We start from the raw sequence: 15,033 nt of genomic DNA, 5'->3' as shown, positions 1-15,033 counted from the left end.
GCAGAATTATCTGCCGCCAGCAGGCTAAGGGTTAAAACAGTTAGTATATTGCACAGCATCTTCTCATATTCTCAGAAAAAATACAGGTGAATTTTCATTTTTAGTAAATGCTCGTAAACTCAGATAACAAAGGGTAAGAAAATTATTTGTACTCAGTCTGCAAAGAATTTGTAAATACTATGTGAATTAGATTGATGTTAGCCTATGTTTTGAAATATTTCTGTATGTTTTTGTTCAGGACATTTCCGTACCATGGAGAACATTACAGTAAATGCACGGTGTAACCTGACCATAGATCACCATGTCATCACTGAGAATACCATAGATAATCTGGATATCAAAACATTCGGTTCTGTAGCAGTCTTCACAGAGGAGGAAGCCTTGACCACTCTCATTGGCACCACATTGACTGTGCGCAGTGGTGCTCGGGTGAGAAACTTTGTGTTTAGTTGATGACTAATTAAATGACATTATTATAGAAACTTCTGTTAAAGGCTGAATAGTGGATAAAAATATTCCATGTTATAAATGAAATTATAATTATTAAAATGTTGTTGTTGATGATGATGATGAGGATGATGACTGATGGTACCTATAGAAATAGCAGTGTTCCTGTTTAAAAATTGTTTTCATAATGAAAGCATATCAGTAATTACATGACATTGATTTGGTATGGTTCAGATTAAAGGTCCAATACTAAGGAAAGTGAACATTTTAATTTCTTTTAAAAAGCACAGAAACTATTTCATTTTATTGGAAAATGAAAGTTGGTATGTAGAAATTCGAAATAAATCGCAGTATATGTACAATTATTTTTCTATGAAGTATGAAGAAAGTAAAAAAGACCTGGGGGGTCATTCTGTCGATTCATTGAAATTTCAACATAATACACATACATTTCTTTGAGTTCCAAAGACCTTCTGTAAATTTTGACCTGCCAATCTTCATTATTTAGTGTCTTGCAGAAGTCTATGCACTGGCTATGAAAAAAATTGCCAACTCACTTTCCCTTAGTAATGGACCTTTAAATTCACACATATTTTATACTTTCTTTCAGTTGACATCAAATGACCTGAAGCTAGACTACTACAATATAACTATAGAACCATATGGTCTTCTCACTGTCACAAAAGGCTGTCCATATAATCTTCAACATAATGGTAAGTGTTCTATTTTATCTTGGTCTGAAGAGCGGCTGTTATTTAACCTCTAACCTGTTGGCAGCAAGTGGTTCTGCCCATGCGAAAAGTGCAGACCAAGATGAACCTGCACATTGCCTAAGACAATTTGTAAACATAGACCAAATGTCTCTAACACCACAAGTATCACTCAAAATTTAAATATTCAAATAAAACGCAACTGCAGTTAAGGACAGCTGTTTTGGCTCTCCCAGATGTGGTCTTTAGATATATTTGTGACTTCTTGTGAAGTACCAACAATTGAGTGTTTTATTAATACTGTTTTGCATTTTTGTGTCCAGGTGTTGGGGCAGGACATGGAGATGTTGGGGGTAGTTCTGGAGGAGGTCACGGTGGTAATGGAGGTCAAGGTCAGGCTGAGCCAGTTGCCGGTGGTGCTCACGACTCATTCCTATACCCCACCAAGTTTGGTAACAATGGTGGTCATTCCTTGTTCCCACACCTTGGTGGCATTGGAGGAGGCAGACTGTACCTGAAAGTTAACCATACATTAACTGTCGACGGATTCTTGACTGCACTTGGAGGTGACTGGAGATCAGTGGCAGCTGGAGGTGGAAGCGGAGGCACCATCCATATTGAGACTTATACCATAGATGGGAATGGAGATATTGATGCCTCAGGTGGTGCAGGATATGATGGAACTTGGGCACCTCATGGTGGTGGTGGTGGTGGTGGTAGAGTTACACTCTACTACATGTACAACTTTTATGTGGGTATGTACATGAAGTGGACAATTTTTTTTCTGATTTGTGCTGTGTTAATTTGAAAGTTGTAGTTGTTTTAACATTTCAGTTTTCAGAAACTTTTAAATGATATACCAAAGGAGAGTAAGAATAAGAAATTTGAAATTGCTGATGGTGATGTTTATTTTAATTCTATTTTGTTTTATTCTAAGGTGATTTCATCAACCATGGTGGCTCCGGTGGAAGCAGTGCTGAGCCTGGTGGCCCTGGAACAGTGTACTTGCATAAGTTACCAGAATTACTTGCAAATGGTTCAGTCCCAACTGGCTTCAGTGATAACAGAACACTTTATCTAAACAACAAAGGGTATGAACCACGTGATCCATACAGGAATTTGACAGATTTATATGCATTTTATCCAAATGCAAGTGGTGTAGCATGGATCTGGCCTGGTTCCTACCCACCTTCAGTCATAGTTGCACAGCCGGGTATCAGTACAATAATGGATGTGACCTTGGATTACTTGAAGGTTAGTTGAATAATATAATTATTATAATTATCATTAATATGATTTTAAATAAGCTTTTTAGCACACAATTCAGATTATTCTTTCAGTATCTGAGTATTCAACAATACACATTGTACTTAAAAAGAATCTTGTATTTATTATAAAGTGGTAAGAGTGCTGCAGCTTGAGTGCTTATAATATTTCTAATTTATTTCATATAAGTCCGAAGTTTTCTGAGGGTAAAATCTGTTTTTAAGAAGTGATCATAGTTGGTCTTTAAATCAAAGCCAATGGGATTCTAAGATCAGACTAACATGCAGAGCTTTACCTAAAAATTTCCAGACTAAGACTTAACTTAGTATTAATGTTTCAAGATTAAACAAATTGCAAAAGCTACAAAATTATCAATAAACTTAACCTGAATGAAGAAATCCTTTGCTGAGAATAAAGTATTGCAAAACAGATGTTGGTATTTCAGGCAAATGGAATATTTACCTGTTTTGTTATAAATTAGGTATATGAAAAAGCTCAGATGGGTATGGTGCGACCTATACATACAGAAAAGATAGATCTCAATGCCATGTACACTGAAGGTGACAGAACTGGACATGTACACATTGGATACAACCAGACATTATTCATAGGTAGGTTTAATCTTTAGCCTGCTGATTTTGCCTTTGCAACCAGTGCAGACCAAGATCAGCCTGTACATCCATGCAGGCTGATAAGGGTTGACACCTCTTCGATTAATAAATGGTATTGTCAAAATTGAATGATAGACCAGTCCATTTAGAAATTTAACAGAGTAAAGGTTAAAATGAATACAGAACATCGTGACAAAACAAAAATTGCTTGTTCACTATTGTTTATTCAGTATGATATAAAAAATTATCTAGTTTTTACTGTACTGTGAATTTGTTAATGTTTGCAGTGTATAAATATTCTTGAAGTTCATGTAGAGACTGTCAGTGAGATCAAATTCCATAAAACAAATAAAATTCCCATTAATTTCATCATTGAAATTTAATATCAGCAAAGTCATCTTGCCACGAAACAGCTATAAAATGTTATACCGAAGAGAGTTTAATGTTTTTACAAGAAAAAGAAAATTTAATGCTTTTACAGTCTTCCTGTATGAGAGAAATTCAGTTTTAATTTCATTCAGTTTAAATAAACCATGATTAAAAGAGATATACTTAATATTTGTAACTTTCAGGTACTGGGCAGCTGCCTCTTGACGTATCACTATACCATGGCAGTGCAACAACGTTACAAGGTGAACTCCGTGTAGCAGGTGTAACAGTCATGATTGAAGGTGTTGTTGATAATGTGGAAAATATGACCATTGTCGATGGTGGTACGTACTTCCTGCAGTTATACCTAAAACTTTGACATTACTTCCTCTATAAGTATAATAACGTATTTCTGAATGACAAAAAAATGATTTTATTCAATGATAAAAATCATGTTTTGAGTTACATTTTTTCATTCCTAACACAACAGCCACCAAGATTTTGCCAGTTTTTTGTCATGTTCATTTTCATCATGTCACTTTGACATTTGACGCTATGATGTATATGATATGGCATACAAATGGTGATGTTTTGCATGTTCATTTGGAGACATTTCCCTTAAATATATATAATAATTTACATATCATTACAGGAACATTGAAGATAAACTACATGATGGACCTGGACTTCCAGCGTATAGATGCCATCTCATTCACTTCATTCAGTATCAGAAACCGAGGCTCACTCATCATGAACAATGACGAGTTCCAGCATAAAATGACCGGGCAAAACATGCAGGTAAACAGCTGTGGCGTTATAGCCATGTATAGCTCAAGAGAACTGGATGAAATGCAAAACATGCAAGTTATAGATTTAATGACCCCACTTTTATGTTGGGGGCATATAGTGTTGCTGCTGCCCTTATGTCTGTCCGTCTGTATGTCCCGAAATCCTGTGTGTCCAACTCCTCCCACACTACTAGCCTGATTTGCTTCAAACTTCCACAAATGAACAAGCTTGCTACATAGATGACCGTAAAGGAAGGAACTTTTGCTGTGACTATTTTACTGCAGTTATGGCCCATTGATAGTTTTGCTATGTAGATGTAGAGAAAAATCTTGTGTGTCCAACTTCTCAAATGCTATTGAAAGGATATGTTTGAATGTTTCACAGATAAAGGACGTTGATGTAGAGATGACCATACATAATGGACTTTTTTTCTGTGGCTGTTAATTTTCTAGAATTATGGTATTTTCTTAATCTCACTAAATAGGCCATAGTGAATCAACTTCTCATACACTTTTTGAAGGAATGGATTCAAAGTTGCTTAGATGCACAATCTTAGTTGAACATCATTCATGTGAAGATGGTCTGTACTAAACATTTTGCTATTTAGAGGATGTTGCATTATGTGGGGACATCCGTGTCCTTATGGACACAATTCTAGTTGTTATAGCCTTTCAGTGCATATCTTATTATACTAACATCCTATGAGTAAATGATGTGATATTTGATTTGAAGAATGTCCGGGAAAGTGTAGATCATTTCAAGAAACTTCAAGTAAAGCAAGGTAGGATGACGTTTGAACTTTCTAACTTAGATTTTAAGACTTGTCCATAATTTTAGAAAAAGGACTACCTTTAAGAGAGATGTATTAGTGACTGATAAATTCACAAACTTTTATCCTTCATTAGTGCTTAATGATTTAGCTTATTTAACAATCAGCTAGATTGGTAATGATTTTGTTTACAGATATATCCAGGTGGTACACTGCAAGCCAAACATCTGTTTGTCAATGTGGACACACTGCTTATTGATGTCATGGGAACATTTAATGCAGATAATCTTGGATATTGTAACATGGGTATGAATTTATTTCTTATAAAAATCCCACATTGACTGCTACGAGCTAATTTAATAGCCATATTGTTATTTGAAATCTTTTCAAGGATAAACACATGTAAAAATAACAGAAATATTTTCAAGCATAAGAGAAGTATAGAAAAACATCAAGATTTACAGGTACAGACTTAAGCTTGTGAAAAAGAAACGAAAAAGATTATGTTATGTGTGGAAAATGTAATACTGGTCAGGAAATGTCATTTTGTAAATGTTTTTATTTTATTAAGATGGTCCTGGTGCTGGTTACACAGTTCAGGATGGAGCGGGTAACTCGTATGGTACTGGAGGAAGTCACGGAGGTGAGGCCGGAGCTGAGAACTCAACAATGGCTGCCTCTTCAGCTTATGGCAATTTCATCTCACCAGATAGATTTGGTAGTGCTGGTGGTGATGCTGCAACTCAGACAGGTTTGTACTGTGATCAAAGTACTGCAGTTTAATTGATAGGTTTTCATAATTTTCAACAGTACTTCAGACTTGTAATGGCAGTTAGTTAACCTCTGAACCACTGTTTCTGAATTCCACACCAGTTTGTTCTCTTACGACTTCATACAACTTCCCAACACGAATCAGAGATAGAACACTAATAACTAAGCTAATTGGTCAGATGTTTGATCCTTTGTTACAACAGCTTGCAACAGCACTTACACAAAGGTTCACAGTTGACACACACACATGCTGGAATATAATACTGCACAATATATATACATGTCAGTATGAAAAGTGTTTATGAAATTAAAAAAGCCTGCTTAAAGGGGTGTGTCATTATGGAGTCACATGTGTGACATTAACATTTTGTAAGGTTAAAACCTCATTTCTAGTTTTAGACATGTCTGCTCTATATAAGGATGTGCCATCATTATGTTGTTTGGTTAACATTAAGAATTTTAACCATTGCAGTATAGGGATGTTATATAGGAACATGCTTGTAAGATGTTGTATTCCAGAAGGAACTTTAGAGGGAAAAGATAAAACTTTTAAGCTTTCCCTAATATAAATCTAAAACATAATCTAACCTTTAGTTTGCTGGCGGCAAGTGATTTTTCCTTTACACCTAATGCAGACCAAGATCAGCCTGCACTTCCATGCAGGCTGATCATGGTCTGCACTGTTTGCTATTCAGTCAGTTAACTTTCAGTGAACATCCCTTCTGATAATGAATAGTACTGCCCAAATTGAATGATAGACCAGTCCATTTAAAAAATATAGCAGGATAAAGGCTTAAGTAGTGGAGGAAAGGCAAATTTTCAATGAAACTCATACTTGTTTTTTCTGCAGGTGGCTGTGGTGGTGGTATATTGATCTTGAATGCGAACACCCTGCTCAAAGTTGATGGAACCCTGAGTGCCAATGGTGAAGATGGTTCCTCTAATTCTGGTGGTGGTGGTGGTGGCAGTATTTACATGACAACACCAGAGTTTGATGGTACCGGTACCATTGAGGTAGGAAACATTTCCACATTATTTTTTACATAACACTTGTAAAATTTACATAGTGTCCAACAGCCATTCTTAAAATGATGACACCTTGTTATGGTACACATGTACATGGTTACAGGTGAAAGCAGTTCAGGGAGAGAAGTTCAGGGAGAACTGCAGAATTTTGGGGGTAATTCTATTAATTGCCTACTACCTTTTGGCCACTTTTATTGTTTTACAAGTGAAAGGAGGTCGAGTTCAATGTATTAGGGCAGGAGGAAGATTTGATGTTGCCTGAAGTTTCATCAGTTTTGATTTGTTTACAGGTGAAGGGAGGTTCAGGAAGAAATGGCGGTGCTGGTGGGAGATTGGGTATTGCCTATGGATTTATAAACTTTATCGGAGAGTATTACTCAGATGGAGGTGTAGGCAATGGTGGAGAAAACGCTGCAGCCGGAACTGTGTTTACGAAGGATACAGGTGTCAATGGAACAAAAACATTGAAAATCTACAACAGAGAGGGAGAAGGAGTATGTTCTACTTTAAATTAAGACATGATTAAAGCAATGTGTTGTTACAGAATTAATCTGCCATTGTCATATGCATTTACAGTGAATTTTTATTCACGAGGAACTTTGCCGTTGAATTTGTAAATTTTGAATTAATAAACATGTATTGCAAGAAAATTTCAATGTTGATCAAAACCGTCCATTGTACTAATGAAACTGATTAGAGTAATCTTGGTGTGACTTATTGTAAAACGTTAGAAATACTTGAGGTTGTTTTTGTTTGATAGTTTGAAAAAGTAAATTATTATCTAGAAATTCAGAGGCACATGAAGGTCTCTTTCAATAAGCAAATTTATATTGTCTGTATCAGTAATTATATGTATAAATTTAAGCCCAATTTAAATTGAACTTTATTTGTTTGACAGAATCGTAGGACAAGAATTTCTATCCCACAAAGCAAGACAAGTGACCATGATATTGATACACTTGACCTTGGTGACTATGCTGAGGTTGGTCTCCTAGCAACAGATGATGACGGTAACCCAGTGACAGGAAGACGTGACCTTTACCTTCAGGTAATTAACAGTTTTTTAATTAGTTAAGACGTACTGAAGTATTATTTGTTATGTGTTCAAAAAATTCTTGAAAGAAATAAAATGGAGTCTTGTGTAACATTTGCATGTAAAAAGTCAAATATGAATGAAAATTAATATTCCAGACAAATTACAAAGTTCAGCTGTGTTGAAATAAAATGTATCAATGAACAGGGAATTAATTGTCAGTTTTGCCATTAAAAACGTGACTGTTTTTACTTAGGTTAGTTTTGCTGAGGCTTGACTTCACAATTAAGATATTGACTGAAAAGTTTCTAAATTGCATCTGAATATTATTCTGGTACTACATACATGTCATTTATCTGTCAACATTAAGTGCATTTATATACCTGTATTGTTTTTACCATATACAGCTTGTCGAAGGTGATTACACGGCTACAGTGCATGTTGAAGAAGGCATGTGGTTGAACATTGATTTCAAAGATTCAGCAGTGCTGTCTTTCAGTGTTGCAGTATACCCTGTGAGTCTTCTCTACTCATTTCTTATTTTATAAAAAAAGTCATGTAGCTTTGCACTTTTGATGTACATGTATATTTAAATAATTAGGCATAAACATTCACCATTACAAGACAAAGTGTCTTGTGCAAAGGTCAAGGCAAAGGCACCTCAGTTTAAATTTCTTTTTTGTTGTTACTTGAAATTACTTCCCTTTTATCATGTTTATATGAAAAAATACAATACAGTTTTTATATCAGTTTTCACACTAATTTAAAAATGAAATATATATTTTAAGTAAGATGATTGGTATTGATAGGTATAAAAAAGTTATTAACAATTTTAGACTTCAAGAATGCAAATCCAGTCACAATTTTAAGTTATAACCTAATGGTTTATATACGTAAATACAGCATTATTATGATTGCAGTACATAAGTAGTGCAGCTCTACATTGACTAAATGGTCTTAACTTTCTCTGGTCTGGTAAAAGTTTCATTAGTATCATAAACATATCATGCGCTTCATTTATTTATTAATTACCTCCCTTTAATATAAAATATTTCATTTATTTTTTCTCATCATGTTGTCCCACCTACTTAGAACAAGATGTTGTATTAGCATGCAATATGTTTTGTAAAGAAAATGTTCCAAGGCAGGGGACACTGGTAACTCTGTTACAAATTCTTGTATACATAAAAATAGAGAACAATCTGTCAGTGTCCCAGTGTGAAAAAAATACTAGCATTTTTATATGTGTTGTGAATTTATAACTAGAATGTTTTCATTTGTCCCTGTTTTCAGGATGCTCAAGTCAATCTACCATCAGATACCTATCTTAAAGATGTAACAGTGTATGACTACGGTGGCACTATCACTGGTCTGGAAACATTCAACATCTCTCGTGGTGGTTCTGTCAAGGTATATCCCCCGGCAATCACTAACCCTCATTACAAACCCATCGTATATGATCTGAACACTATCAGTATCCTTGATGGTGGAGTCTTCACATATTATGGTAAAGCTGAGGACGGGGATGTTTTCGAAGTGAACCTAGCCGGAGATCTGATGATCAGAGGTGGAGGAGAGATGTATGTTAACAAGATGAAATTAACTGGTATGATTTTTCTGATTGCTTTTGTCAATAACATGTGATATTTTTAAGTAAAGAAATGAATTAATGACATAAGTTTCACGTTCAAAATTCTGGTTTTAATTGTGTTTCATGATCTCATGCTCAGCCTCTTCAGTGATAGAGTGCTGTAAAATAAAAAAAAACTTGCAAGGGATTTGTTTTTTTTTTAATATATAATTTTGTATTATTTCATATAGATAAACCCTTGGGAAATTTTTTTATTATTTTGTGTAGATAAGCTCTCGTGAAAACTTCTATTGTAATTATATTTTTAGGAAATATATGAATTGCATGTAAATGGGACTGTTTCTAAATTTCTCAATTTTTTTGTCACACAAAAATCTGATATTACAATAATCTATCATCTCATTCAGGGAGTTGTGAGTCAACCCACATGGGAATTATTTTCGATTTACTTCTCTTTTAATTTTGTTTTATGTCAGGGAGTTGGTACTTTTACTTTCTAAGTGTTAAAATTAGAGTCAAAATTAGAAATACTTTACTGTCAAAAATTTGGTTACAAATACCATGATGTCAAAAAGGTTGGTTACCAAATACCATATTAACAGAAAGTTTGGTTACCAGTAGAAAAAGCATTAAAAATTAATCAGTCTTAATCTACACTTCCAGCTGTCAACATTACGGTAGAATCTGAAGGTCTACTCAGTGCCTCAAGTGGAGGTTATCTACCTGGAGGTGGTGTTGGTGCTGGTATTGGTCACACTGTTGGCAGTTCTGGAGGCTCACACGGAGGTGTAGGTGGTCAAGGTAGCAACGCTGACCATGCAGGTTTAGCTCATGGTAGCGTCCACCAGCCCACTGCTTACGGTAGTGGAGGTGGCGTAGATACCTCAGCAAACTACGGACGAGGCGGAGGCGTACTAGAACTGACAGCCAGTGGGTACATAGAGATTGACGGAGAGGTTAGAGCTGATGGGGAGGATGCCAATGAGACCGCAGTCGGTGGTGGAGCTGGTGGCTCCATCTTAATGACCTCGGACACATTCTCAGGTAACACTGATACTTGAGCTTTAAATGTTGGTTAACTTGACTTTAAGACCACCTTGTCAATCTTTGTGATTAAAATGATGTGCATTCTTTACAGTCATTCATATTTTAAGATCTTGTATTCATTAAAAGATCATAAACTAATTCAAATTTTGCAACAGAAAAATTGTTCAAACTTGAAAAGTTAGTTGTAATTAAAAGTTTGGCATAATTTAGGAAGAATAGCCTGTTCTAAATTGTGATAGAATAATCAGGACTTTGTAACAGTCTTCATGAACTTTGTGTTTTTCATACTGCTTTAATGTGAATACAGTGGTACCAGGAGTCATTGATTTTCACTTTCATTTCTCATTTGAAAGTTGTCTGTCTCGGTATGATAAGTATTAATGTGAAAACTTTAACACAATGAAACAAATTGAAATTTACATGTGTCAACTTTGCTACCTAGGTACTGGAGTGATCTCGGCCGGCGGTGGTGCCGGTGCTTGTGTACCACACTGTACCAGTTGTGACTCCTACAGGAGATGTTTGAGCTGTGAGGCTGGCTACAACTGGTATCACTATCTCTGTCTTGGTGCTTCTATCACAGCTGAGGTAAGTACCACATCTTTGATGTTTTGAAGGCCTGCTTTGTATTAAAATGTTTGCTATACAGTCAAACTTTGTTCGCTCAAACTTGGATCATTCGAGCTCCGCCCTTCGCCCGAACTTATCGACAGGTCTCGGTAAAACCCCGCTATAATGTATATTGTTCATTGACTTGAACTACTGATAACTGCCGTCCTGTCAAGTTAGGGCAAATGAAGTTTGACTGTATTTACAGTGAAAAAGCTCAACATTACTCAGAAATTATATTTAATGTCTTTGTCATTGTAATAAATAGTCAATTGAGATTTGTGCAGTACAGATTGTGTGTCTGTCTTTTAAGCTACTGAATTGAAAAATGAAGTAGCCTTTAATCTTGTCTTATTTACAGTATATATTTGTTCTCAAATTTTCTTGCAGAGTAAAAGGAACACATTTAGTATCATATCACTTGTAAACGCAATAGTACATACAAATGTACTTTGTAATTGCCTGGCAAAATAGTAAAAGTAAATTTAATGGTTGTAGTAATGAATTTGAAAGTCTGACTTTTCCTTTGTTATTTTAGATTGCTGGTGGTGGTGGTGGAGGAGGTAGAGTTGCTGCATATGTTACCACTGAGAACACTTACCGTGGTGAATACCAGACATATGGAGGTAAAGGATTCTCCGAGAGTGGTGGTTCCGGAACTGTATACGTCAAGGCTCCGGACACTGCTAACGGCACTCAAGTATCCTCTCTATATATGGACAATGATAACACTGTTCCTAAAAACACCTACATTGATGACGTGCTGCAGGACAGCTGTAGGACATATATCATCACAGACACGGGTGATACTGCCTTAGATATGACCTTCGACCATGTTTACATTAAAGGAAGTAGTCATTTGGCTCTGAGGGAGGCCACCACATCTAGTGTAGACATTACTATCAACATGTTGCATGGCGACCTTTCAGGAATGATCCATACTTCTGTTGATCAGAAAATCTCGCTTGTTGATAGTGACAGTCCTATACCTGCTTCGTTCAGAGTGTATGACACTGCTACCATCCAGCTTCCATCAGGTATAGTAAACTTTATTTATATTATGCAATGTAATGCATGTTTAAAGAAACTTCATAGTCCGAATACCTAAATCAACACAAGATTTAAAATAGAATGTTGTTTTGATATGAAGATAAAATGAAAGAAATGTTAGTATTTAATATTTCATAAAATCCAAATCAATGATTTTGATAATGGTCACAATAGATTCTTGACTGTGTTGGAAAAATATTGCATTTTTGTTATATTACAGAGATACTGGTTAATTGTGGCAAGGAATACTTTTCCGATAAAAAACGTCTTTATGCTTTATTATAAAATAGTTTAATGCAATTTGAAATATGAATGGTTCTCATGATTATGTATTAGTATGCAGAGTTTTATCTATTACAGAGTTGTTCTTCAGTGACCTGGCTTACACTGACATCTATGTTGATGGTGAAATAAATGGTGTACAGAACCTTAGTCTTGGACAGGGGGTCAACTTTGTCATTGGGGAAAATGTAAGCTCACTTTCATTTCTGCAAATCATGAAATTAATTTGGAATGAAATTTCGTGGACAGTTACTGGTGGAAAATATAAGTCATGTTTACTGGTATTTCTTCAAGGAAAACAACCATTGTTATGTAATCCATTTGAAAAAGTGTAAGTTAATTGCACACTGTACAAAGTGTGTAGGAACAGAGTTTTTATTTTGGCATCAGAGATAATTTCACAGCTTGTGTTTTAGGGTAATTTTAAATGTTGTGATAAGTTATCAGAGCAGAAATTGAATTTTCAGTAAGGGGACAGTTGCCGGTAGTTAACCCTTATGGAAATGGGAATTTTAGTTGTTCATTAGGGTTTAATTTTGTGAATTGACATGCCAGCAAAGTCCATGACATTTAGTCCCAAACGAGTATTATAGATTTCACAATATGTACTCTGTTTTCACGAAAAAAAAGCCAATTGTGCCTTGCATTATGACCTGTTTGATACTTAAACACATAACCTCAGTTTTGAGTTATTAGTTACCACAGTGTTTGATTAATACTTCAGGGATACAGTGCTGGTCAGAACAAGTTAACTTTCGCCTTTGACAATGTTCAGATCTACACGGATGGTAAAATGTCCTCGTCTTACGTAGATGAGTTTACGCCCTCACTGGTTATACAGATATCCAATGAATTAAGATTACATGCTGGTGCCACTATTGAGGTAAGTGGAATATTTTAGAACAAATAGAATCTTTCTCACTTTTGTAAGTCGGTCTTGGGCAAAATAGTATCTTCATAAGTTTCGGTTGCTAGAGCTTATAACAGCAAAAGCTTGAATAAAGCTTCAGTTTGAAGCTGTAATATGGCTGTTTGTTCCCACTGCAATATTTTATTTCTAATTTTAGTATATCTGACTTGAATTTTAGGCACATGAAAAAATGACTAGAGGTCTAGAAAAATCCCTAATGAAAGTCTGAATTCTAAGTGATTAAGTTTCAAATATTTTGCTATTTTTTTAGGCTCCCTGGGTGAAAGTTGACGCTACTGGAGGTTTAATTCAGATTGATGCTGCCAGTTTGATCAATGCAAGTTCTCAGGCTCCAAATTCGTTAGCACAGAATGGTGTTGACACAGATGCTGGAGGTACGACCCTCTTGTTGACTTGTGTACCTGTCTGTTCTAGATTAGATGTTATGTTTCATTTCTGCAGGACCACTTTGCTTGTTAAAGAAGTTCTGCACATTTGAAACAAAATTTTAGGGGTTAGTGCCAGAATGTATTGAAGTGTCTTCTTTATTAATATGTAGTTATGACCTTATGGCTTTTTGTGTTAGAACCGTGACAAGGCAGTTATGCCGTACAATGTTGTTATTACACAGGTGGTTCTGGCGGTGGTAATGGCGCTGCTGGAGGTCAAGCTTCATTCCAAGACTATGTAGGACCGCCCCCAGACTACGGGTCTATCTATGAACCAAAGGAATTTGGTGGAAATGGAGGAACAGGAGGCGGGTCTACATCAGATCTCAGATGTACCTTCTCTACCACTCAAGGCGGAGGCAAAGGAGGTAATCAACCTAGAACATTATAAAAAGTCTTGATTCTTACATTAATTTATGTAAATGTTTTGACAGTTCTGTAGGACTGTAATAGTGTGATTTGAAACTTCTTTTGTTTCTATTGACGTGATTTAAGTATTTTAAGATTTAATGTCTGAATGGGCGTGCTAATTCTAATGCATATTAGAAAGAACTTGTAATGGAATATTTTCATTATAAGCTGTATAGAGGGCCATACATTAAGACCTTTCTGGTAAGGATTGTAAATAACAAGACTTTATGTTTTCTAATAGGTGGAGTAATTGAGCTTATGGCTGATGCACTACACTTGGATGGAGAGTTAATGGTTACAGGTGGTGACAGTGCTGGCCCTAGAGCCGGTGGTGGAGCCGGAGGCAGCGTCTATGTCCAGGTAAATGACCTACTAGTATGTATGGAAAATTCATGTAGATCTAATTGCAAAAGAAACTTCAAAATGGTAATAATAAAGTAATATTTGATACCTGAGACATGCAAGATGTCCAAAAGGTATAATTAATCAAGTAAAGTATCACTAGCTGTGAAACAGTTTGATATGGTTGTATACTTGTAATTAAATAGTAGCATCAGCAGTAAAACTGCCCTACATAGTAATATCCTTGCACCTTTGGTCTATGTCAGGTTAACACACTATCAGGAGATGGTACAATATCTGCCCAGGGTGGTTCTCTCGGGGACGACCTTGGTATATGGACTACAACCACAACAACAACAACGACCACCACAACAACAACCACTGCACCAGCTGTGACTTCATCTTCTACCACAGCTTCTCCATCAAACTCTTCATCAAACTCTTCAGGTATCCTATCATAATTTTTTCACTTTCTCTAACTGATAATGTCAGTAGTAACTTATTTTTGGTTTTCTTTGGTACAAGGCTTAGCAGTTTTGATTGAAAATAAT

General features: G+C 35.7%; 1 protein-coding gene across 1 annotated transcript in view; it reads left to right on the top strand.

Annotated features, from left to right (window-relative positions):
* LOC128547776 (uncharacterized) overlaps positions 1-15,033 on the top strand; it is a 143,623-nt gene that overhangs the window by 47,061 nt on the left and 81,529 nt on the right. The window contains exons 49-71 of the mRNA XM_053520948.1: positions 239-429; positions 1,058-1,160; positions 1,481-1,912; positions 2,095-2,411; positions 2,905-3,034; positions 3,607-3,747; positions 4,056-4,201; positions 5,156-5,267; positions 5,533-5,712; positions 6,583-6,746; positions 7,049-7,252; positions 7,657-7,806; positions 8,199-8,306; positions 9,085-9,397; positions 10,046-10,426; positions 10,872-11,017; positions 11,577-12,075; positions 12,449-12,558; positions 13,095-13,253; positions 13,552-13,675; positions 13,912-14,097; positions 14,382-14,500; positions 14,749-14,929. Of these exons, the coding sequence (XP_053376923.1) occupies positions 239-429; positions 1,058-1,160; positions 1,481-1,912; positions 2,095-2,411; positions 2,905-3,034; positions 3,607-3,747; positions 4,056-4,201; positions 5,156-5,267; positions 5,533-5,712; positions 6,583-6,746; positions 7,049-7,252; positions 7,657-7,806; positions 8,199-8,306; positions 9,085-9,397; positions 10,046-10,426; positions 10,872-11,017; positions 11,577-12,075; positions 12,449-12,558; positions 13,095-13,253; positions 13,552-13,675; positions 13,912-14,097; positions 14,382-14,500; positions 14,749-14,929 (4,596 nt within the window). The remainder of the gene's footprint in view (positions 1-238; positions 430-1,057; positions 1,161-1,480; positions 1,913-2,094; positions 2,412-2,904; positions 3,035-3,606; positions 3,748-4,055; positions 4,202-5,155; positions 5,268-5,532; positions 5,713-6,582; positions 6,747-7,048; positions 7,253-7,656; positions 7,807-8,198; positions 8,307-9,084; positions 9,398-10,045; positions 10,427-10,871; positions 11,018-11,576; positions 12,076-12,448; positions 12,559-13,094; positions 13,254-13,551; positions 13,676-13,911; positions 14,098-14,381; positions 14,501-14,748; positions 14,930-15,033) is intronic.

The sequence above is a fragment of the Mercenaria mercenaria genome, chromosome 13, assembly GCF_021730395.1.
Source record: "Mercenaria mercenaria strain notata chromosome 13, MADL_Memer_1, whole genome shotgun sequence".
Classification (NCBI taxonomy): Eukaryota; Metazoa; Mollusca; class Bivalvia; order Venerida; family Veneridae; genus Mercenaria; species Mercenaria mercenaria.
Note: the sequence above shows the minus strand (reverse complement) of the source record. Positions and strands in the feature narration are given on the sequence as shown.